The 26,561-nt window shown below is 37.9% G+C and overlaps 1 protein-coding gene across 1 annotated transcript in view; it reads left to right on the top strand.

Annotated features, from left to right (window-relative positions):
• The window catches only part of LOC132119545 (eukaryotic translation initiation factor 4 gamma 3-like), a 53,386-nt gene that overhangs the window by 6,400 nt on the left and 20,425 nt on the right, over positions 1 to 26,561 (top strand). The window contains exons 2-10 of the mRNA XM_059529604.1: positions 5,510 to 5,582; positions 6,016 to 6,183; positions 7,336 to 7,428; positions 8,984 to 9,016; positions 16,485 to 16,661; positions 17,604 to 17,710; positions 17,940 to 18,051; positions 22,255 to 22,437; positions 26,406 to 26,502. Of these exons, the coding sequence (XP_059385587.1) occupies positions 5,510 to 5,582; positions 6,016 to 6,183; positions 7,336 to 7,428; positions 8,984 to 9,016; positions 16,485 to 16,661; positions 17,604 to 17,710; positions 17,940 to 18,051; positions 22,255 to 22,437; positions 26,406 to 26,502 (1,043 nt within the window). The remainder of the gene's footprint in view (positions 1 to 5,509; positions 5,583 to 6,015; positions 6,184 to 7,335; positions 7,429 to 8,983; positions 9,017 to 16,484; positions 16,662 to 17,603; positions 17,711 to 17,939; positions 18,052 to 22,254; positions 22,438 to 26,405; positions 26,503 to 26,561) is intronic.

Genomic DNA, 26,561 nt, shown 5'->3' with positions numbered 1-26,561 from the left:
TAGAGTAAAGGACCATCACTCTCCAGAGACCTTGACACTAATAGGAAATTTTTGAGATGCTGTCTCAGTTTTTCAAAAATCCAGTTTACTCTTTTAAAATTAGTTTAAAATGATGCTCATTTTCCTTTGGTTTCTGTTTGTTAAAGTCTAATGTATTGCTGTAATTCACCTAAAACAGACTTGCCTCGCAAATGTGCTTAATTGAATTGATGCTCCATTTAGCCATAACAGGGAACTACACTAACCTTTTCCACTGGTGGCACTTGCGCGACTAACTTTTTCAGTTACTGGCGCAAAACATGATTTGGTCACACAAATTTTTTAAAGTAAGCCGTTCTGGATAATAATGAAACTGTATTGCATACAGATGTGCTTTTTATTTTACTGGCCATCTTTTAAACCACATGCCTTCTTGTTTTATTTCTTACAGTACCACACAGTACATTGCTCCGTCTTGGTACCTTAACCCAGGGCCGCAGCTGGGGCTAGAGGGGTTCAGGATGTACAGTGGGCCCTGTTTGAAATGGTTTAATTTGTACTGTATGTTCGTTCTATTTATTTATTTGTGCTTTTTACACAATGTTTCCTTTTTTAAAGTTTGTAGGTGTCCAGAAACTAATTTAAAATAGCACTGCACAGTCTTGACTGTAAAATAAAATACACAGTCAAACCAAAATGTATTCAGACACCTTCAACAGTTCTTACATTATCACAGTTTATTTGCTATAGTTTAGAAATTGGTAATAAAATATGACAAGAACTCAGAGTTAAACTGTGTCAGAACAAATTCCTCTTGATAATGTCAGATAACTTTGATGGAAAGATATGTAATGGAATCAACCAAAACTTCAGACAACTGTCAGTATGACAATATTTCAGAATCAGAATCAGAATCAGAATCAGAATGAGCTTTATTGCCAGGTATGTTTACACATACGAGGAATTTGTTTTCGTGACAGAAGCTCCGCAGTACAACAGAATGACAGCGACAGAACATAAAACACATAATAAAAGAATATAAAAATACAAAAAATACAAATAAGTAGATAAGGAATGACAATATACAAATTTACAATTGTAGGCAGGTATATTACAAAAATGCAGTTATGTATGTACATGTATATTATGTGCAAGATTTAAGTGTATACTAAGTATGTGTGTTAGATAAATTAAGTGTATGTGTATATAAATATAAAGTGTAGTGTGTTCAGTGTGTTCAGTGTGTATCAGCTGTTCATAAGATGGATTGCCTGAGGGAAGAAACTATTCCTGTGTCTGGTCGTTCTGGTGCTCAGTGCTCTGTAGCGTCGACCAGATGGCAACAGTTCAAAGAGGGAGTGTGCTGGATGTGAGGAGTCCAGAGTGATTTTAACAGCCCTTTTGCTCACTCTGGATAAGTACAGTTCTTGAATTGATGGGAGAGTTGAACCGATGATTCGCTCAGCAGTCCGGACTACCCTCTGTAGTCTTCTGAGGTCAGATTTAGAAGCTGAGCTGAACCAGACAGTTACTGAAGTGCAGAGGATGGATTCGATGATGGTGGAGTAGAACTGTTTCAGCAGATCCTGTGGCAGGTTAAACTTCCTCAGCTGGCGAAAGAAGTACAACCTCTGCTGGGCCTTTTTCACAATGGAGTCAATGTGAATGTCCCACTTCAGGTGTTGAGAGATAGTGGTGCCCAGGAACCTGAATGACTCCACTGCAGTCACAGTGCTGTTCATGATGGTGAGTGGGGGGAGTGCAGGAGGGTTTCTCCTGAAGTCCACGATCATCTCCACTGTTTTGAGCGTGTTAAGCTCCAGGTTGTTGAGAGTGCACCAGACAGCCAGCTCTTTAACCTCCTGCCTGTAAGCAGACTCGTCACCGTCCTGAATGAGGCCGATGAGTGTGGTGTCATCTGCAAACTTCAGGAGCTTGACAGAGGGGTCCTTAGATGTGCAGTCATTAGTGTACAGGGAGAAGAGCAGTGGGGAGAGAACACAGCCCTGGGGAGCTCCGGTGCTGATTGTACGGGTGCTGGATGTGTATTTTCCCAGCCTCACTAGCTGCTGCCTGTCTGTCAGGAAGCTGTTGATCCACTGACAGACGGAGGTGGGCACGGAGAGCTGAGTTAGTTTGGGCATGAGGAGGTTTGGCATGATCGTGTTAAAAGCCGAGCTGAAGTCCACAAACAGGATCCTCACATAGGTCCCCGGTCTGTCTAGGTGTTGCAGAACATAATGCAGTCCAATGTTTACTGCATCGTCCACAGACCTGTTTGCTCTGTAGGCAAACTGAAGAGGATCCAGCAAGGGTCCAGTGATGTCCTTCAGGTGAGCCAGCACCAGTTTTTCAAATGACTTCATGACTACAGACGTTAGAGCCACAGGCCTGTAGTCATTTAGTCCTGTAATTTTGGGTTTCTTGGGGATGGGGATGATGGTGGAGCGTTTGAAGCATGAAGGGACTTCGCACAGCTCCAGCGATCTGTTGAAGATCTTTGTGAAGATGGGGGCCAGCTGGTCAGCACAGGATTTCAGACAGGCTGGTGTAACACAATCTGGGCCTGGTGCTTTTTTCCTTTTCTGCTTCCGGAAGACCTGGCGCACCGCATCCTTGCTGATCTGTATTGCAGGTGTGGGGGAGAGGGGGGATGCAGGAGGTGTGAATGGTGAGAGTGCTTGATTGGAGAGGTGTTCAGGATGGGTTGCAGGAGCTGTTAATGGTGTGAACGGTTGTTTGGAGAGGCATTCAGGGTTGGTTGCAGGAGTTGTTATTGGTGTGAATGGTTGTGTGGAGAGGTGTTCAGGGCAGGTGATGGGTGTTCTTTCAAACCTGCAGTAAAACTCGTTCAGATCGTCTGCCAGTCGTTGATTCTCCACAGTGCTGGGGGGTGGTGTCTTGTAATTGGTGATCTTCTTTAGACTTTTCCACAATGGAAAAGGTTGCATTAGCAATTAAAGAAAGAAACATGGTCAGGTCCCTGCATTTTTTTTTATCAATTTCACTGGTAGTCTACAGTATGAAGAATTTTTGGGTATAATATTTCATAGTTCGCTGTATTTTGCTATACTCACTTACATAAATGAACTAGCGTCCTGCACTCATCAGTAAAACAATATAATCAATTATATCTGATTTTTGGTTTGACTGTGGATAAATTCTAAAAAAACAGTGAGTGATTTACTTTCATTTTCATAAGTTAAAGACACTGACAGCAGAGCTAGTTATTAATTAGGCGCGGTCACTTTAAGAGACAATGCATCCATTATAATGATACACATCCGATTTCTTTCTCAACTCTTTACTTTCACTTAAGACATAACCACATACTTTTCGAACACACTTTCCAAGACAGGTATTTTGACATATTTAGTATGTATTTGTCGGTACAAAAGCACGAAGACTTTGAGACGCGTCTCTGCTAGCTCCCTGAACACCTGAGCACCGCGGTGCTGAATTGGGCTCCTTCGCATTCTTTTAAGTTTGTTTAAACTACGATTTGTATTTTGTTCGTTCAAGTGCAGGAGGACTCAAACGTCCTGAAGGAGAGCTCGGTTCAGTGTTGCAGTCCGTGAGACGCGGCTCTCTCTTGCGCACCGAACAGAGCGCGCGAGTAATCAGCTGCTCAGTTCAGCTTTACTGCATCGCAGGGCTGAAGCCAACTTGACGTGTTGAATGCTCAGAGCACGTTATGAAACGTATTTTTAAAATACACATTTCTGTTTTAATAAATGTCATATCATAGCATATTGCCTAAAACATAAGGTAGGTACAAAAATAATCAGTGATACATTTGCGACCTCAAAAAAATTAGGGTCGCAATGTCATTTCAAAAGGTCGCATATGCGACCATTTGGTCGCAGTGTAGTTCCCTGCATAAGACAAATTGAGCTTTACTAAATAGATTGTGGTTGTGTTGCATTGGAAGCATAACACCTGTTCTGTACATGTCGAATCACCTAACTTCTTAATTTGTGTTTTAAATTTTTTTCTGCTTTTCTTCACACTTCTTCACACCTGTGAACACACACTTGCATGTCGTGCCATCAAAACACTGCCATGCAAAGGGATTTGGTTATGCAATGGAGTGCCAAACTGCGAACACAAGAATCAGATCAGCCTGTAATTCCAGTAAGTTGTGTCTTGTGTCCTGCCAAAGCATCGTGAGTGTCAGCTGTCAATTTTAACCTGATCAAATAGTCTTGTGGGCCGTCCTCCTAGCTGCATTCCTCAGGTGCACCCCTCTGAACTTGGGTTAGGAGGACCATGGATGAGTCCCTGATGACTTGGAGCATAGGTTTCCAAAGTCAGATTGGCTACACGTGAGAATGCGCGTCATCTCATCACACAATATACCTCTCTTCCCGGCCGTTTTTTTCACAGCCCTTATTTCCCCCATCCCCCCTTTTTTCGCCTCAGAGTTTAGGTTGGCAGAAGTCCAAAGAGGTAGAAGGAGGGGAAAGGGGAAAGAGAGCGTAAATCGGAAGGCAGGGTTTCACGAAAAGACTAAAAAGTGTCCATGAGTACATGAAGCGCATGAAGGAAACTCAGACCTCCTCCACTTTCCCCGAAACCATGTGATCTGCTCATCTCTCACTTACAGGCACAATAACCGTAACCGCCGAAGCCGGTTCCTGGACTTTTCTTCCTCTTTTTCTGTCACATCCATCCGTCTTTGTCGCTGTCTGTGACTGTAACATTCATTATAAACTCTTTTAGCCTGCTGGAGGACTGTTCGCTTTTGCCCATCTTACATTATGGACACCTTAAAGCTGCTTTGACACAATCTGTATTGTCTAAAGCGCTATATAAATAAAGGTGACTTGACTTGACTTCCTTTAGGGAAGACTGGATGAGTGATGTGTAAATATTGCACAACCTTTAATTGTAGGTAAAATAATGATGTTATCATGCAAATTTTCAGTTCCCATGACTCCCATGTCTTTTAATAGCTCGCCACCTGCAACTTGAACATGTCTGTTATAATGATACATTTCTAGGAACAGAACAGCATGCGTAAAGAGGTGCATAAACTTCAGTTGGGACATTTTTGGTGGTCAAGTAACAGTATTCTAATTTTTGTTAAGGAATTTTGCAGCTTATTTTAACATTTGCCATTTGTTTAATGTGTTCGAACACATATTGTATCCAACAGTGCGCTGATCTGTTTCTCACATATTTGGAATTCCATGTCAGGATTTCTGTTTGACATCTTCCTGGCCGGAGGAGGTACAGGGTGTACTGAAAAACTGAATTGGACATTTTGAAGAGGGGAGGGAGAAAATGTGTTTATGTTAACTTTCTCCAACATTTTCCCCAAATGCAAGCCACTGGCTGAAGTTAATAATATTAATTTGTGTGAAAGAGTCTGCACCATTAACGCTGAATGAACCAAATGCTTGCTATTATGAAACATGATGCTGGATGGTTCTTGTGGCTAATGTTTCATGTTTTGTGACCTTCTTGGCTACTAAGGTTGACATTTTAAGCCTATTAGCAAGATTTTCTCTAACATTACCCTTCCCAGGATTTCTCGAGCAGCACTATCACTAGAAGAACGCATGTTTTCCACCCACTCTGGGGTGGCTGCAGTCTACAGTGTGAGTGATTACACACAGATGTTCACTTACAGTCATTACACATCACTTTAATGTATATGCACAGACAATCCCCAAGGCCAAAAATATACCTAAAGCAAGTATGTGAGAGCATGTGGTCCTATTGTACATACTTACTGTGAGTTATTTTATTATTATAATTAAAAGCAGTTGATATAGATGCTTTTAACTATTTGTCTGAGCTATTTATATACATGTTGACAGCTTAACTAGCTTTAAGTAGTTTGCTCAGCATGATTCTCCTCAGACTGTAAATGTAGTTGACATTTAAAATTGTAATTTATTTATATGAAGCAATATAAAATATAAAAAATTAAATAATAAAGTGACCACCAGGGGAATATAGAGCATTGCTATTTAACTGAAGGGAATGATTGTACACTGTTTGTAAATGTTGTTTGTGGTCATTCCACAGGTATCTAGACACCCTGGTCCTCCATATCCAGGTCATGACCTCAGCAAAACCCACCCAAATCTGGCGGGCACCCCTCCTGGCCACGCCACGTCCCCAGCCCTCTCTCAGGTATCAGTCCCTGCCACCGCCTCGTTCCGCTTCCTCAAGAGCTGGGAGACAGGTGCTGGGGTGAGTACCAGTCTACACAATTATTTGCTTAATTGTCTGATATTTTCATTTTTAAAATGTTGCCGTTGCTCTGGGTCACATTTTGCGTACTAGAAATTATGTTTGTTCTTTGCCTTTTTTGTATCTGAATTAACTGTGACATTTAAGGTCCGTTCATACCAAGAATAATAATTATAAAGATAACTATATTAACTATATGCCAATGAACACCTGAGAAGAGATGATGCCAACCCCTCAGAGGACCCCAGATGATGCTAACCCTGAAACAGCATACAGAACTACCAAATATTGCTACAAGTGTGATTGCATCGTATAATAATTGCTGTAAATTGTGTTCATCGTCTGGTTGACTACGTCAAAAATGTCTGACATATGCACATAAACTGACAGACACCACTGATAAGTGACTACTAAATATTGTAGAAACTACATTTTCTGTAAAGTTGCTTTGCAGTCATTTGGATCGTAAAAAACGCTATACATATAAACTTGAATTGAATGTTTTTATCATTCATCAGTTGGAAAAAAATCGTTTTAAAAGTGATTCCAACGATATCGTTTCTCTGTGACTTTATCGTTATAGCTGTGGTCTGGACTCTGCTATTTTTTTTTATATTGAGATCAATTTTTAGAACGATATCTTTATCATTACATTTATAGTATTTGCCCTTTAGACTTAGGCCTGAAGACTTGTGTATTACATTTAGATGGCTGATGTTTTGGCACACATACATACTCTGAATACAGAGTGCCATGGTTTTGTGTTATGACTGGTTTTATGGTTCCTCATTATGGTTACCAGCAGCCTGTAGGAACACTGTCGCTATTTCATCAATAGTGTTTCCAGCTGACACAGGTGCTGTAATGATCCCACGACTTTCTCACACACACACACACACACACTCTGGACAGATTTTAACACACTCTACAGACACTTTTTCTATACACTCTGATTGGAGGGTATGTATTCGCCTAGGTTTTATTTGACACAGAATTGAAGTCAATATGTACACACACAGATATACAGATAACTACAGATTTTTTCGCATGCCACTCTTGTTATTTTGTAACCTGCGCTGTGAATTAAAACTGTACATCATGCTTCAAAAGGAAGTTGCCTAACCTTTTCCTTGTCTATGATTTACTCCTTAGCCTCCATATAACCCAGCTCAGAATGCAGGCTCCGCCCCTCTGGTGTACTCACAACAGACGCAGCCAATGAACGTACAGCCGCAGACTCGGCCGGTAAACACTGCACCCCACACAATACATTAAAGGGGTCGTAAAATGCTTTTTTATATGTTAGTGGGGTGCACTTACAATCTTAGTATGCCTTTTCACCAAAAACTGTCATAATTTAGCTATACATTTTAATTTTCTACTCTAAATTTAGCCCCCTGGTATATAAAATATCTGGAATGTATCAGTATATAAAAAATCACAACTTGGATAACAGATGGCTTTCATGCTACTAACAGGAACAGTTTAAAGTTGATCATTTAGTCACTGGCTTGATTCACTAATGCATAGACAACAGTAAACCACTTAGCAGTAAAGAATGTCTAAACATGCGCGCTTACATATTACACCGATCACAGGTCGTAATGCTCATTAAATGCTGTTTCAGACTTGGACAGGAGTCTTTTTGGACAGGAGACATAGTTTTGAGTTTTGAAATTTGCAGTATGTTTTTATTGTAGCGTAAACTCTTAAACTCTATATGTGTAAATATCAAGAACATTTGAATTCTCCATTTCATGACCCTTTTAACATACATCGCTGGAAGCCACATTCAGTGTTGCACATGGTTCTTGTGATGCTGTCTTCATTATGGGGGCACCTGGATGGTATGATGGTTCTTGCAATGGTATGAATATTTCAGCTGGTAAAGATTCTGTTTGGACAGATTTGTAGAAAATCTGACACCAAGAAAAAAAAACCCAAACAAACACAAAAACACTATTGCCTACTTATAACATGAAATAAGATTTTATTTATACTTTCATTCAAAAAATTGGAGTTGGTAAGATTTTTGAATGTTTTTGAAAGAAGCCTCTTATTCTATCTTAAGCTCTTAAGATCTCTTAAGCCAAGGCTGCAATTATTTGATCAGAAATACAGTAAAACCTGTAAAAATGATTATGCTTTAAAATGACTGTTTTCTGTTTTAAATTATATTCAAATGTAGCTTCATTACTCAAGTCTTCAGTATCATATGATACTTCAGAAAGCATTCTAGTATGCTGATTTGCTGCTCAATAAACATTTCTTATTATCTCTGTTGAGAACAGTTTTGCTGCTTAATATTTTTGTGGAAACCGTGATGAATTTTTATTCAGAATTCTTTGATGAATATGAAGTTTTCGAAGAACAGCAATTAATTTAAATTAAAATCTTTTGTAATGTTAAAATTCATTAATTCCTTTGAAAAATGTGTACTTAAACCAAACTTTTTGAAAGATTGTATAGACCATATACCTCACATAGTTTGGCTTGCATCATTAATATAAAAAATATATATAAAATTAGGAGTGTCACCCTTAGGTTGTTGGTCTTGCTGACTTTAAATGCCTGAATCAAACCAACTTCAGTCATTAATTAAGCACCATCAAATCATTCATGTTAAAACCAGCCAGTAGGACCACCTGCTCTACTGACATGTCACTCAATCCTGCTATGCTGCTCTTGTTTCATTTGTAATGGAAATGCAAAGCCATGCGAGGTGAACCTCACTGTCTCGCATTCTTTCTCTTCTTTTCCTGCTCCTGATGACCTTAAAACATGCTGTCATCTCTCTTAGTTTGTGACGGGGCCTCGGCCGACCCACCATCAGGTAAATCCCAGAGACCTAATGTCTCTTTATCCTATCAGACACTTCTTAAGAGGCTTCTGGATTTTGCTTATGTGTGGTGTGGTGGATAAAGATCTGGACCGATTGGACTGAAGTTTTTTGGTTTGAGGGATAAAGGCATATGATAAATGACTAACTATTTTAAATTGCAAAAGAAAGTTGTACTAGAGCTATCGTTTACAGACTCACACTGACCATTGTGTGAGATTGATCTTTTTTGAAATGCCATGGCATCATGTTTCCCTTTCAGAATTTTTTCATCAGATATGCAACACCAGTGCAAACCGCAAAGACAGTTTTGAGCACATTGGCACACAATTTTAAATCTATTAAAAAATATATGCTGATGTATCTATGATGGTAAATGTGTCATGAGCCTCTTTCACACATACAATCTACTGGTAAATAACCGTTAAGAGATCATGTGTGAACACTAGGACCTTCAAAAAAGCCAGTAAATTCGTTCTGGCAATTTCCTGGTATGAGAAGCTGTAACATCACCAGTAAATTACCAGTAGCCTAATGTGCTCTGTGTGAATGCAGAACGAAATTGCTAGTATGAGCACGTACAAGTTCAGGACGCACTGCCATAAGACATCTACTCTGAACCAGTCATAACATTCTGCAGATGACGCATTTACTCTGCACTGTTTAGTTTGATTTGAAGTTGTCTAATACGATGTCTCTGGACCATAAGCAGCTGCTTGAATCTGAACGTTTGACACTTAAATGAAATTATAAACAAAAACACTTTACAATTACAACACTGGGACATGCAGCCACTTAGAGGTCATTTTCGGTTAATGATGTCACGGAATTTACCAGTATTTTGAAACCGGTGTGTGAATGATGCTTTACGGAACATCATTGCCTGTGTGAACGGCACATTTACCAGTAAAGATGCTCCGGTAATTTTATGGCAATTTACTGGTAATACTTTGTGAAAGGGGCTTTGGACAGTTCAGTCCACCCATTGAATTCACCTAGGACTCCAAAGCATTTAGTGCCTGATTCAAAATTCAGCAAAAATATCTCCTACTTATGTCATCCGAACTCACGGTTATTACGCCTGTTAATGTCTTTTCAGTTGTTACATATAATATTCCAATTAGAACTGTTGCGACTTCAGATTTTCACTACACAAAAGAATTCGCAATAATTCGATATCACAAAATTATCGTTATATCCATAGAAATTTTTTAAAAGAAATGTGTCAGTCAAATTCATCTTTGCCTTTGCTTACTTTGTGTGTTCTCTTTTTTTTAGCCAATTATAATTTATGATATTTTTGTATTCGTGATATTAACACACAGATTAATTTCTAAGATGCCTAGAATTCAAATTGTGTTGTTTGCCACAAGTTTGCTACAAATACTCCGCTACAGTAATAGCTCAACCTGTAAGTTGCGTTTAGTGATGCCGGTGGCACAGATATTACACTCTTCAGCTCTATGAACCATTATGACTAGAGATGTATTCCTAGTCACACATTCGTGTATTAGCTCGACTGTGTAACGAGCTCCTCGTCCTTGAGAACCAGACATTAGAAGTGTGTCCTCTGACTCATCCGTTTCTTGTCGTTTCTGAAGGAGCGTCTAATTGATGATGTTTTGCGTTCATGTTATCTGATGAGCAGATGTGCAATCATAAAGACTGACACTGATTGCTAATGCTTGTCAAAGATGTTAGTGCACTTTTTATTAGATGAAATACTTAAATGTGTCACATTCCTGAGCAGAATCATCATTGTAAGTGTTTAGAAGACTTGGGCTTTTGTCAGTCGTAACCAAAAGCATACAGAAGTCATTAGGATCATTAGAATGTAATTTGCTTTGGGCAGCATTACACTTGTCCGTACACGCATTCGTGAGTGTGTTCCAGATATTCCAGCCGCTGTGCTTTGGTGTTTCATTACAAGGGAAAACTTGTTTGTCATTTGTTTATAATGATTTGTTTATGCGCTTTGCGTGTAGCTATAAGCCCATCCGAGAGCGTCCACAAGCATCTGACCTCTAAGGAAAGTTGTGTGACTTTCTGCCCCAACCTGTCACACATTTATCTCTTTCCACTGGCTTTGCCAAATTTAAGTGCGCCAGAATTAAATCACAGGAAATAACCAATCACGCACAAACTGACATGACGAAGTGGCAGATTACTGATTTACAGTGCGATACTGAGGAATACTATTTAGGAAAGATGCTTTTAATGCTGTCCCTAAATTACTTTCCCCCTTCGAAGTTTCAGTTTTTAACAGATGTGTTAGCCCATGTGCAACGGGCTTAGCTTGAAATGTAGCACAGCTGTATTATGTTTCATTATCCTCAATACAGCACAAGAAACTGTTACTGGATGGATGAGATTATGATTGGGTGCTATAATGATTCTGTCACATTATCGTTGTTTGTCGAATTTTCAAGTGACTAATTTCAATAGGAATCTACACAATCAATTTTCCCATGCAAATTTTGCAACAAGGTTCAGAATCAGAAAATGACTTCTGTGAGGGATGTTTCATGTATTCACTACATTATTGACTATATACAATGGTCCTTTTTTGCCTACACTTTTAATACTTTTTTTTTTATTTGGGGGGGGGGGGGGGGGGGAGCAAAAAGCATAACAATACTGTACATAGAACTGAGAAGGGTTCACCTTATAGAACAGCGCTTGATTTGTGTAATGTGCAGCAGTGAAAGAAGCTTTGACATCTGTGCTGATGTTAAAAGAGCTGAGTTAAGGTTTCATTTCTCCCTTGTGGCTGCGGCAAGTCCCAGCTCGGTTCCACTGCAGACCGGCTAAAACTGATGGCTACAGGCCATTAGAAAACAAACAGAAATAGGAGAGAGTGAAATCACGCACACACGCACTTCAACACAGAGCAGAGGCTGGAATAGTTGGCTTGTGTTGAATGTTGGTCAGACTGTCAGAGGAAGAGAAATGAAGAACATTTAGAGTCTCTGTGGTGCAGGATGAAAGATTCTGGCAATTATGATTAATATATATATATATTGTGTACAACAATTGTGCACAACATAGATAATTAGACATGCTTCCTTAATGTTTCAGCAAATCAGCATATTTAGAATGATTTTTGAAGGATCGTGTCACTTTGAACCCTGAAGTAATTTCTGCTGAAAATTCAGCTTAGCCATCACAGGAATAATTACTTTTTACAATATATTCAACAAGTAAACAGTTATGTTTAAATTGCAATAATATTTCACAATATTACTGTTTTACTGTACTGTATATATATATATATATATATATATATATATATATATATATATATATATATATATATATATATCCATTAGTTCCATTCACATTCCATGTTCTCTTAGCCCCCCCCCCCTCTCTTATTCTCTCTCATGCTCTCTAATGCTCTTTTCTAATCCTTTCATAGATCCACAATCTTTCATGCCTTCTTTCTCTCTCTTTCTGCCATTCAGATACATGCACTCATTCTTATTTCTGTCCCTTACAAACACACAGACACCAAGTCTCTGCTTCCGTCCCTCCCTGGCATTTCCACGTACACACACACAAACACACACTTGTATGGCATTGTGACAGTAGTTTAGCACAAAGTGGTCTTTGCCCCAGGCTGCGCTCTATCACCTGTTGGCCTGTATGAGTCACATTCATGGTCACATTGAGAGGAAATCACCCATTACACACACACAAGCACTGTTTATTCTCCTATGGTGGTCTTCTGTTTCTTTTCTATCTTGTTTCCTTTGTCAGGTCTCTCTTTTCACCTTTGACCCAAAGGTGGCTTAAGGTCTATAAACTGATATTTATGACAATGTTAAAATGATTTTTTTTTAAACAAATTAGTACATTTTTTTTAATCTGTAATTTAGTTTTGTCTAGTTTTCACTTTTTTGTGTAGAGGAGATACAAGAATGTACAGTATGTGGAAAATAATGTTGTTGTTTTTTTACTTAAACCACATAAATTACACCAAATACACAAAATAATGTTCTTTTAGCAACATCACATTAGCAAAAACTTTTTGTCATTTATTTGGTTTTATTTCATTGTGGAGTCTTTTGAGATGATTGTGATATGTTATCACTTTTTTTCTGAGCATTTGTTAAACCATATTCTGTCTTTACTTTGCTTCTCAGCTAATATTTTGCTGAATCCGTTGTTTCCCTTTGTCATGATGCAAACAGAGCGTACTGTCCTCAAATGCAATAGATTTAATTAGAGAGCTGTTCTTTTGAGCAAGTTGTTTTAGTGTCAGAGCTTCTTTTCAGCCTCTAGTGTGAGTTGCCCCAACATGCCACCAACTCACACATAGTGTATACATTTACAACAAGGGTATATAGTATAGTATATATAGTATAGTTATAGTATAGTTATAGGGTATATAGTAGGGGTTTTTGGCACTTGCCGATACTAAAACCAATACTTGGATTTTCACTGCACTTGTAAAAAAAATTGTGTACACAAAAACCAAAATAATATGAATCAAAAGCAAATAGTTTCATCCTTCAGTTATTTTGACACTTTATTATTCCTTTATTATTTCCGGTTACAAACAGCAATCAAGATCATTCAACAAAAGTGCACATGTTCTCTCTCTCACTCTCTTTCTTACTGTCAAGTAACTTTAGTCACATCAACATAGTTTTACTTGCTTGTGACATATCCGACCGAACTAGAAACTTTTACAGTGATGTGTGTGAGAAAGGGATATTTGCTCATTTGCACATCTGTGTTCCTGTTTACTCAATCCACTCAGCGAGCTTTGCTTATCAGCTCACGCACATAAGCTATACAGGCATGAATATACAGAATGTTAACGTTATAATAATTACATACATGTACATGTAACTCTATTCTGCTGTCTGTTGTTCTGTTGTCTGCGTTTCTTTGTCTGGACACAGCACTTTTCACACGCTGTGTGGTATCGCAGAATTTTAATGAGTATAAATACAGGTGTGCAGTATCGGCCCGATACCGATAATAGTATCAGTATTGGGCCGATACTGTCATAAATGACAAATGCTCTACAAAAAGCACAGTGGAACTCAGCAGCATGTTTATTGCAGGACAGACACACTGAGTTCAGACAGTTATGCATAATCTCCGCTCTGTTCTCAGGCACTAGCGGATCAGTTCTGTGGTGTTAAATCACTTTTCTGTCACCCGTCAAGGGGCGTCTGCTACATTTATTGTTCTTGTCTTTACACACACTCGTGGCTTTGGGAAATCTCTGTGAGACTTGTTAAATGATAGGCTTGGATTATTCTGAGCCATGTTGTTAGATGTTTTTGGGTGTACCTGAGCTATGTTATTAGGTTAGATTTTAGGGAGGAATAAATAACCTTGGAAATGGTGGCAAATTATGGCAATGTATCTTGGTTTCCACAAATATATTAAACAGCAGAACAGTTATTTTTAATTATAATACGAATACACAACATTTATTGTTTGTTTAAAATCTTATTCAAACTGTCTATCACAAGTCATAGAATATGCATCTGAGCATGGCCTTAATCAGTGTTTTAATGTAATGGATTTTGATATTGTGTATGACCATAGGGCAAAATAGTGTGAAATCACAACATCTAGTTCATGGAATCCTGCATTTGGTCAAACCTGTTTTCTACTTGAACTATTAACTAAAGCAGTTGTCTGTCTGTTGTGACAGACACCCAGGAGCGAGTAACACACCAAATAAATGTACAGATTCTGCTTAATAACTGCAACGTTGCTCACAACAGGCAATCTGTTTATTGTTAAAGGTGGTGAGTTTGTACATTTGCGCTGCGTTGATGGATTTGGATTTTAATGAGAAGGAAGAAATGACATTCCGCATAGAGAGTTTTACTGTGCTGACCATTAGGACGCTAAAGCAAAGCATGCTGTCAGAATGCCAAAATGCTCTCTGAGAAGTTGTCTGTCACTTATGTGAGAACTGTATGAACTTCTGCTCTTCAGTTCTCCTAAAAGCCTAAATTATCTCTCTCCTAAATTTTATAAATCATTATATAAACCATTTTTATTTATTCATAAGTACACAAATTATAATTCATTTATTTAGCATGTCATGTTAATAGATTATTTGTTGTTTGTGTTTTTTAATAGTTAATATAGACTGTAAAGACTTAATAATAATAATAATAATAATAATAATAATAATATAAAAAACACTATTAAAAAGACACAGCAAAAAATGTTTAAAAACCGTATGTTATATAATATATCCTTTAACTACAATGGCTGTTGTTTTTATCCCTTGAAATCATTATAAGGGATTGAAAATGTGCCTTATTTGAAGAATTAACCACACAGACAGCCATTCAGACTTTTATTTATTCTGTGAGAAAATGTATGGTGTAAGAATATCTAGTGTGTGTAGAATCAGAGAGAGAGAGAGAGAGAGGGGTCACCTCTCGCTCCAGTGCTACCCGGCTGACTGGGTTTGCTGAGCGGTAGTATTTGCTGTGTGGATGGAGAGAGAGAGAAATAGAGGGAAAGCGGGGGAGGAAGTGATGGGGGAGGGGACAGCGACTCTAGCAGGCATGCAGTATACTCCTAAAGAATGAACCCTTGTGCCAAAGCTGTGCCACCATCCCGTTACAGCGGGGAATGAGAATACTGCTCATTTCTCCAGGCTGCCGTGTGTGTGTCTGTATTTATGTTTGTTTCATTGTCTCTTTTGGACGAGCAGAATTGATATAACTCCTTTCTGATCACTGCAGTTCTAAGGTTGGGTGTTGCGCATGCTGCCCAATTTTTGTGACCGCATGGACAGTCCGTGTGCAACAGCGCAGGCGCGAGATGAAAGTTGAAACAGAGCGAGTCAAGTAGGTGAGACTGTGCATGTGTCAAGCTCATCTATCTGCGGCTGAGCACTTTGAAAGCTGTGCAAATGCGGCTGTGCGCAAGATGAAAAGGAACGCCGAAAGTGAAGTATCCCCGGGCCTAACGCGGAGCAGATGTCAGAGGATTAAAACATTTCATTGAATTATTATTAGGCTATTTGATATATTTATAATCCAACACCCACAATCCTCCCCACATGTTCTAATCAAATTAAATTGTAATTATTTTGAATTTTGTTGCTGTTTTTATATGTTTTGTTTAATATTTATATTAAATTATGTTTATATCTATTAATAAAGCTTTTACTGTTTAAATTGTGTTCATTGCACTTTTGAATGTAATTTGTATTGTGATCGGGAACAGTTATGTTAATTGTGAAAGGGAGGAGAGAATAACATTGCCATCTCAACATCGTGATGTCTGTCAACTTTCGGCCCAAACCTGTGCAGTTCTAGTGTCTGAATATTAGATTGTCAATTAACTGCAAATTCAAATGTCTCATGATTTGTATACACTGCCTGACAGATACATGTATCAATTTGTGTATTAAGTCAACTCTGATTTGTTTCTCTTCTCTCTGTTTCTGCCTGTTTGACTTCCTCCTCAGTTCCTCCACAGGACTCAGATGCAGCAAGCACGACCTAACCTTCCTACCAACAGCCCCTCCATTCGGCCAGGCTCACAGACCCCAACAGCTACGGTTTATCCCCCCAACCAGGCCATCATGATGACAATGACGCCCATGCCCTTTCCTACCCAGACACATCAGTACTACATTCCCCAGGTATTTAGTCAGTGGACCTGTTATTGTGACCAAGAATCACCAAAACTGGATTGTATACACAAAATATTTTCAGGGTTCCCACAGTGATGGAAAAACCTATCAAGAAAATATCATGAAGTTTTTAATTTCATCAAATGTTTTTAATGCAATTTTACCCAATTTGCCATTATATCTGATTTATTATTTAATTTATTTATAAATAAAACCTGAATGGGATATTTAACATTTTTATTTTTGTTTGGTATTGTTTTATTTTTCTTTGTATAGCAGAAATGTTAATAATTTTATGTTTGTTAAAATTAATATACTATGTTATAGTAAATATGTTAAAATATTTATATACAACATATTTAAGGAATTTGTGTATTAACAAAATAAATGAGATGTATTTATATTAAATGTGTATGTAAAAACATAAATAACTAAGTATTTTTCTTTAAATACAATTCAGATGCAGGGGTTAACAAAACGTATACTTAAATTAGTTTTATTAAATGCATTTTATTAAATAAAATTTAGATGGGATAATTAACGAGTCATTTGCTGACTTTGTATTGCAGAATTTAATACAATCGAAGCTCAATGATTATGAAATATAATGTTTTTGTGCAATAATAATACTTCAATAAAGCCTTCAGATTGCTGCTTTTTCTGTTTCTTCATGTCATTCCAGACGGACTCGATGATTTTGGGATCAGATCTTTGTGTGGAGCACTGGCTGTTGTCAGACTCCTTGTGCATACAACATTTTTGCTGCATTATTACAATTAATAGCAAAAGCAATGTTTGGAAATGTACACTGATATTTACTACTGACACGCTACAGTAAAAGATAATAAATGTCTTCAAACCATTTTTTGTTGGTGAAAATACTAATGGCCTGGGAATTTTGCACAGTAGTGTATAAATATATATTTCAATGAAATTCTCCTTTCTTCTCAGTATCGTCATAGTGCACCTTACGTTGGACCCCCGCAGCAATATGCCATCCAGCCACCAGGGTCCGGAACCTTCTATCCAGGACCTGGCCCTGGGGAATACCCTGCTCCCTATGGCAAGTACAGACCTCTCTGTAGTGCACAGCTCAGTGTGAGTGTGCTTGCGTCACACTCAGCTGGTTCATATTAGCTCCAGGTTGTTTCAGTGTGTGTCTGATTAACTGAGAAATGACCCCATTTCCAGAAAGTGATTCACTCTGAGACTGTTTAGATTTCATATGAAAGCAGCTCGCACAGTGATGTGACTCAATGATTTCCTGCCTTCCATCTATTTTCCAACAACAGCTGCCGGGCCGCCATATTATGCCGGCCAGACAGTGTACCCTCCCTCTCCACCCATCATAGTGCCTGCACCACTGCCACCTCCACCAGCCAAGCGTGAAAAGAAACCAGTGAGTACCTGAAACACTCTGCCACATTTTTAGAAATGCCAAAGGATCCACTTAGTTCTCAATTCATTTTAGACTGATAAGGCTTGGATGTAATCCCAACAGCCCTGTCTGGCAGAGCCAGATTAAATTAAAAAATGCTGTTAACCCTAAGTATTAGTTTTACCTTGGTACTGGCCTTAGCTTTTTGTGCAATTATGTTATGCTAGTCTATTAAATTTCCTAAATTTAAGATAAAGAATAAGTATTGAATTTATCCGGGAATTAAGTCAATTTGTGACATATTTGCAACTCCTGACATATTTGGATCAGACTGTCTGATGTGGTGGTTTTGTTGCATGCTGGGAGATTTGCATGGCTGAGGTGTTTTATCCCACGCCAAAATTAGAATTAAGCCAGTTAGAAATCACCCAGCCTCATGTAAAAATATATATATTTTTAAATAAAGTAACTCTTTAGTATTGGGTTTGGTTAGGGTCTAGAAGAATGGAAAAAATCTGAATCCAGTAAAATATGTCAAATTTACAAAAAGGTCTGATGCCTTTTTGAAAGACTGTATATGTTTCATCAGCCAATTAAAGATGTCAGCTTGTATCTAAGCATTTTTCAAAGATTGATTTTGTATTCATCACATACAGTAAATTGAACTCTCAGGATACAAATTTTAGTGAAATATTTCAGTTTTCAAGACCAAAATATTAATTAATGTGCTGTTGAAAATTCTCCTGTAATTGAAGTTACATAATCATATAAATATTAACAGATTTAATTAAAGCAATGTTGTATAGCGCTGAATTATTATTATTATAATTATTATTATTTATTTATTTATTTATTTTTCCAAGTAAACAGTTGGTAGTAAAATCTATACAATAAAACAAATTACAAGCATAAGAATTTTTTTTTAAATGTGTATTTCACTTTAGAACTACAACCCGAATTCCGGAAAAGTTGGGACGTTTTTTAAATTTTAATAAAATGCAAAACTAAAAGACTTTCAAATCACATGAGCCAATATTTTATACACAATAGAACATAGATAACATAGCAAATGTTTAAACTGAGAAAGTTTACAATTTTATGCACAAAATGAGCTCATTTCAATTTTGATTTCTGCTACAGGTCTCAAAATAGTTGGGACGGGGCATGTTTACCATGGTGTAGCATCTCCTTTTCTTTTCAAAACAGTTTGAAGACGTCTGGGCATTGAGGCTATGAGTTGCTGGTGTTTTGCTGTTGGAATTTGGTCCCATTCTTGGCTTATATAGATTTCCAGCTGCTGAAGAGTTCGTGGTCGTCTTTGACGTATTTTTCGTTTAATGATGCGCCAAATGTTCTCTATAGGTGAAAGATCTGGACTGCAGGCAGGCCAGGTTAGCACCCGAACTCTTCTACGACGAAGCCATGCTGTTGTTATAGCTGCAGTATGTGGTTTTGCATTGTCCTGCTGAAATAAACAAGGCCTTCCCTGAAATAGACGTTGTTTGGAGGGAAGCATATGTTGCTTTAAAACCTTTATATACCTTTCAGCATTCACAGAGCCTTCCAAAACATGCAAGCTGCCCATACCGTATGCACTTATGCACCCACCATACCATCAGAGATGCTGGCTTTTGAACTGAACGCTGATAACATGCTGGAAGGTCTCCCTCCTCTTTAGCCCGGAGGACACGGCGTCTGTGATTTCCAACAAGAATGTCAAATTTGGACTCGTCTGACCATAAAACACTATTCCACTTTGAAATAGTCCATTTTAAATGAGCCTTGGCCCACAGGACACGACGGCGCTTCTGGACCATGTTCACATATGGCTTCCTTTTTGCATGATAGAGCTTAAGTTGGCATCTGCTGATGGCACGGCGGATTGTGTTTACCGACAGTGGTTTCTGAAAGTATTCCTGGGCCCATTTAGTAATGTCATTGACACAATCATGCCGATGAGTGATGCAGTGTCGTCTGAGAGACCGAAGACCACAGGCATCCAATAAAGGTCTCCGGAACTTGTCCCTTACGCACAGAGATTTCTCCAGTTTCTCTGAATCTTTTGATGATGTTATGCACTGTAGATGATGAGATTTGCAAAGCCTTTGCAATTTGATGTTGAGGAACATTGTTTTTAAAGTTTTTCCACAATTTTTTTACACAGTCTTTCACAGATTGGAGAGCCTCTGCCCATCTTTACTTCTGAGAGACTCTGCTTCTCTAAGACAAAGCTTTTATAGCTAATCATGTTACAGACCTGATATCAATTAACTTAATTAATCACTAGATATTCTCCCAGCTGAATCTTTTCAAAACTGCTTGCTTTTTTAGCCATTTGTTGCCCCCGTGCCAACTTTTTTGAGACCTGTAGCAGGCATTAAATTTTAAATGAGCTAATTAAGTGGATAAAAGTGTAAAATTTCTCAGTTTAAACATTTGCTACGTTATCTATGTTCTATTGTGAATAAAATATTGGCTCATGTGATTTGAAATTCCTTTAGTTTTCATTTTATTAAAATTTAAAAAACGTCCCAACTTTTCCGGAATTCGGGTTGTACACTACCATTGAAAAGTTAGGTTTTAGCAAGGTGTTTTAATTAGTTCTGTCAATCAATTAAAATAAAATGAATCGGATTGGATGAATGGATTAATCACACTTTTTTCTGAAATTTATCATGATTAATCCCACTTTACATTAACGTTCTTAAATATACTTTTATATTGCAGTAATTTCACATTCAATCTTCAAATTAAAGTAGAAACAAGATAGAGAGTAACAAAGAGATAATTACGTAATTTAGAAGCATTTTATCTGCGTTTTATGTTTTGTTAAAATGTTTTCATATTGCCAGCATATTCGCTGATACCGATATATTTGACAGGCTCATATCGGCCGATAAAATTGGCAGAGCCGCTCCAGGACAGTTTTGAAAACCACTGCATTTCAGAGACATGTTCTTAAACGTGACTCAAATATATCAAATACTTACATGCAGGCATAGTTTTAAGGCAGCTTTTAGTTACTTCATGACTTAACTGACGACATAACTATGATATTGCATACTCATAGTTTCTTTTATGTTTTAATATGAAATAATATAGTACGTCCTGCCGCATTTGTGTATGTGATTGAAGAACAGGTGCTACGAGCACAGTATAAAGCCCCGTACACACCAAGAACGATAACTATAAAGATAACTATAAAGATAACGATATTACCGTCCACACCAGCAGATGATATCGTCTGTTTATTCTGAGCGCACGTGCGTCTGCCGCTTTAAATCCTCGAGCTCATTATAGCAGGATGGATTCTGATTGGATGTCAATGTTTGTATCGTTCATCAGCTGGAATAAAATGGATCTGAAAATGATTCCAACGATACCATTTCTCTATGCCTTTATCGTTATAGTTGTAGTGTGGACTCTGCTATTCTTTAATATTGATAACGATTTTTCGAACTACATCTTTATCGTTATCTTTATAGTTATCATGCTTGGTGTGAACGGGCCTTAACAGCTGACAGGACAGGAAAATTCGTTTTTACTGACATATAGCCTGGCAACATCTCATCTGACCACAGTTCACTGTTGTTCTACAGAAGCTCCCTAGTCACCTTTGGAGTTAGAGTGCACGTCTGAAAAGTCTTGATTGATGTGGTCATAAAGACCTTCTGCTTCTAAATAAACTTAATTCCTGTCAAGAAAAAAGAGACGGAAGCAGCAGTTGTGAGTGGGGTGGCCAACCCTAGCTCCACCCCTGCATTAATTGCGTTAAATATTTTTAGGGTGTTAAACTGAAAAAATGTATTGCATGCAGTAACTAAAATTTATCAGCACTATTTTTAATGTGTTTGAAAGAAGTTGTTTATGCACACCAAGGCTTTATTAATTTTTATATAATAGTTTATATAAAAAAAATTTAAACAAAAATATTTTGTGACAGTATAAGTGTCCCTTTTGTTCAGTTTAATGTGCCCTTGCCTTATAAAAGTATTAATTTCTTTACAAAACAGATCTTACTGACCGCAAACTTTTGAACACTGGTAAAATATAGTAATATAAATAGAGAATATTATAAAAGGGGAATATATTCAGCAATCAGTGACTCAAAATACAGTTGGTACTGAATTACTGGTACTTCTGACAGACCTGTAGGCTAGGGAACTGCGATTGACCCGGCTGCTTTAGTGAGTTATTTGTTGTTTTGTGCCATTGTCCTCCCAGATTCGGATCCGAGACCCCAACCAGGGTGGAAAGGATATCACAGAGGAAATCATGTTTGGAAGCCGTAATCCTACGCCTCCTGCCGGGCACCCGGCCTCCACCTTAACCCCACCTGCAGGACAGACCTCCTCAACACCAACCCCACCCACAGGACACCTGTCCTCTGCACCCACCCCTCCACAGGCAAGAAATACACATTGTTCTGTGCCTCCAGAAACAGGCATCACTTCAAATAGGAGCAGGTGTAGCACTGCTTTAAGCTTTCACTACTTCTGTCCATTGGGTCCTTGGCTTATCTGTTTTAAGCTTACCTGTCCAATACTGGTTTCCAGACATGTGTAGCTACTCTCTCTCTCTCTATCTCTTCTCTCTCTTCTCTCTCTCTCTCTCTGGTACACAGGGTGTGCATGGATTAGTTCCAGCTCACATACTCTTCCCCCAATATAATCCCTATAAACACGTTGATAGCATTAAGGCGGTCACACACCAGACGAGAAGCGCCACACAAGTTCTAATACAGTCTAATACAGTTCGTACAACACGATGTCCATGGGCGCCGCAGACAGATGCCGAAAGGCACCGCCGGTGTGTGTACACTCATCGAAGCAATGTGTTTGAATTTTAAAGACATGGCGTGATGTGACGCTGTGCTTCACATCCGGTGTGTGACCACCTTTAGGCTGTTGGCTGCACCATTATATGTATTGATTTTGTCTATGGACAATCAAAAAAAAGAAAAGTATTGATAAAGTGTCAACAAGCAGCTAAATGTCACTCCCTCTCGATCATAGCCAGCACTATGACTCAAAGTAATGCGGCAGTCACAGATTATGTCAAATGCTGACATCTTTAATGTATACTATGGAACTGAAGAATTACCATGTGTTATGTGGTATTTACATGATACGCCACGTTACATTGTAAAACCAAGGTGCCTGTCAAAAATCATACTTATGTCCAAAAACATAGTTTTACCTTAGTACATGTCTATCAGAGGTGGAAAGTAACGAATTACATTTACTCGCGTTACTGTAATTGAGTAGCTTTTTTGTGTACTAATACTTTTTGAAGTAATTTTTTAAATCTGTAATTTTACTTTTACTGTATATTTTGTTTAAAGTATTGTACTTCGCTACATTTTAAAACACATTAATTACTGAGTAAAAAAAGATATAAAAAAATAAATAAATCGCTCCCTGGAAACTACGGCAGTAAATAATGGGCAGGAGGGCAAACTGGCGCTAAAATCACAAGAAAGATGCAGATGGTCACACAGGCATTAGTGGTGCAGACACCGCTATAAAACAAAACCCCGTCATATTCTGAAGTTGAACTCGAAGGAAATGAAGTGACCCCTGGCCATATGTATGCTCTATTATGCAGTGTAAGCTGTACTTGCCTAGGAAGACCAAACTAGCAGCTTATAAAATCTCGACAAGACATCAACCCTTCGCAAGAATGTAGAGGTAAGCTAAATAATTACATCGTTGCATTGGTGGTTAAAATGAAGCTTTGACATTTTAGAAAGAGGTTTTGCACAAATTAGCCAAAAAGACAGTGGTGAGGAGTGTGCTATATATATCGTCTGCGATAATATCATATTTTTTGTTTTAATGATGTGCGCGCGCATTTATAGTGCGTTCTTTCACTGTGTGATTCAGTCTCCTAAAATGCATTTAGAAAGATCACAAAATTGAAGATATAGGGGCAGAAAATTCACATATTTATATAATTTCATATATTAAATCAAAATCACACAAAGAATGCCGTCTTTTCCACCAAAAATCATCATGAATATATACATACATATATATAACAGTTCAGTAAACAAGTTAATTGAGAGACTTGCGTTTTAGACACCATATTGCCTTTTTTAGCTCTATTTCTACAACAGAAAATAATTCCAAACACAGCCACCAAAGCACAGTTTCGCGTCTCTGAGCAACGTGACAGTGTTTCGTTCCTGAATGAATCAACCGTTTAAATGATTCGGTTCAATCGCAATGACTCACTTATTAACAGTGACTTGCTGACACATACTGGCCATTTTAATTTCACATTTAAAGTATCTTTTGATTTTTTTTAAATAATTAATTTCTTATCATTTCAAATGAGTATTCAACATTTTATGTCTTGTATATCAAAACATTATTCATGCATTTGTAACTGCAGGTTAAATGCATTCTTGTCCTGCACTAAACAGTGTAATACATCTAAATGCCACTTCCAATGAATCTTCTGCATTTCCTCTGCATTAAAAGATGAGTTTGTTGATACTGATTTGCCTGGTAACAGCCCAAATGTTTTATTATTATAAATAACTGATTCCTTTAATTAAAAACTACTAGTTTGAGATTAATAGACCTATCCCAGGGGTGTCAAACTCAGTTCCTGGAGGGCCGTAGCCCTGCAGAGTTGAGTTCTAACCCTGCTCCAGCACACATATCATGTAGTTTTCAAATAAACCTAAATGATTAGATTAGCTGGATCAGGCGTGTTTAATTAGGGTTATATCTAAACTGTGCAGGACTGTGGCCCTCCAGGAACTGAGTTTGACACCCTTGGCCTGTCCCATTTTTGACTCCCTCCCACTGTTAAAATGTAACTAAGTAATTTTTACTCGAGTAAATTTTAAATGAGCTACTTTTTACTTTTACTTGAGTTGATTTTTAGACTGGTACTTTTACTTGTACTTAAGTAAAATTTCATTAATGTAATGGTACTTTTACTAGAGTAGAATATTTTTGTACTCTTTCCACCTCTGATGTCTATAAACATGAGGGTATCATTATACCCAATAACATGGCATTGCCATTTAATCGGTCCAAAAATTTGGTATTCCCACGGTACCAACCCCCCCACTAGATTACTTTATCCATAAACATTGTATTACCATAGTATGTACCCAAAATGTGATATTACTACTGTACCATGTAAAAAAAAAAAAAAACATGCTATTACTATGATTCACGTCCTAAAAATGTTTCCATGATAGATGTCCAAAAAACATTGTATTGCCATGGTAATACTATACAAGTAAATTATCATTACCATTAGGGCTGTCAAAATGGCTGAAAAACTAAATTCGAATTTGCAATTAAATATTATCAAAATTCGAATTATATTAGAATTTAAAATGCATAATTTCAGTTAGGGTGAAGAAAAACTTTTGGCTTCTCTTCTGAGGCCACAAGAGGGCACATTGGGAAAGATATTACTAATGCACGTTTATTCAAAGCATAAGAAAATATGACTGTAAAAAAAGTTAATATTTAAAATAATGTTTATAAACCAATTATATTTAAGTAGTCTAAAGAACTATGAACAAAACAGCATCACGTGTGCATGTCTCGAAATATGTTTTTGAAAAAAATTGAACACTTCTTAATTTTACATGGCCTTCTAAACATGTGGCTCTCTTGTGCAAGATGCGAGATGCAAGTGCAACGGTGATAGAAGATGTCCCTCTAGAAAATTTGTGAAATATGCATTCTGTGTGGCTTGGTTTCAGTTTTGACGTAAACAAGATCTTCTCCACATTCTCTGTTTCCACAAAATTTTGAATGAACATCGCAGCAGCGCTGCATCTAGTTGCTTCAACTGTATAGGTTAACAAAAACATTATGCAGTGACTCTTATGTTGTCATCGCATCTCGAGTGCCACTGATAAAGGCCGCTCGCGGACAGCCGCACATCAGTCACGGAGTGCACGACTGTCATCAACACATGCATGATGTGAATGATGAGACAGAAGTGGTACTGTATGTCAAGCTCGTCAGCCTTTTGAAAGCTGTGCAGACAAGGCTGTGTGTGACATGGAACAAAACACGGAATGTGAAGTATACCCGGGGCGGGCCTTAAAGCAGCCTCCTTAACGCACACCTAAAATTCGAATGCAACATTTTTGCATTCGAATGTGGATTTTTAATTATAAATTCGACGAATATTCGAAATTCGATTTTTTTTTTTTTGACACCCCTAATTACCATATTACATAAAGTAAGATGCTGGGTGGGTGATTATGGGCCAGAATAAGCTAGACTGAGGGCTAGGCTTTATGCCCATAGTTAAATTTCTTGTTCTGCAGGACTGTGCTACGATTGACTGATGTGTCTGCATTTTCTCTCTCTCTCTTTTTCACCCTAAAACAGCCAAGCAACTGTCAGACCCCAGAACAAACGACATGTGTCAACCCCCCTCAGAGAATCTCAAAGAGCCCTGCACCCATGGATGGCAAACTTAATTTAGGTATAACTCCACACCCAACCCACGTTTTTGGTAATATTTGTCTTTTAGGTATCTAATTT

The sequence above is a fragment of the Carassius carassius genome, chromosome 38 (assembly GCF_963082965.1).
Source record: "Carassius carassius chromosome 38, fCarCar2.1, whole genome shotgun sequence".
NCBI classification, from domain to species: domain Eukaryota; kingdom Metazoa; phylum Chordata; class Actinopteri; order Cypriniformes; family Cyprinidae; genus Carassius; species Carassius carassius.
Note: the sequence above shows the minus strand (reverse complement) of the source record. Positions and strands in the feature narration are given on the sequence as shown.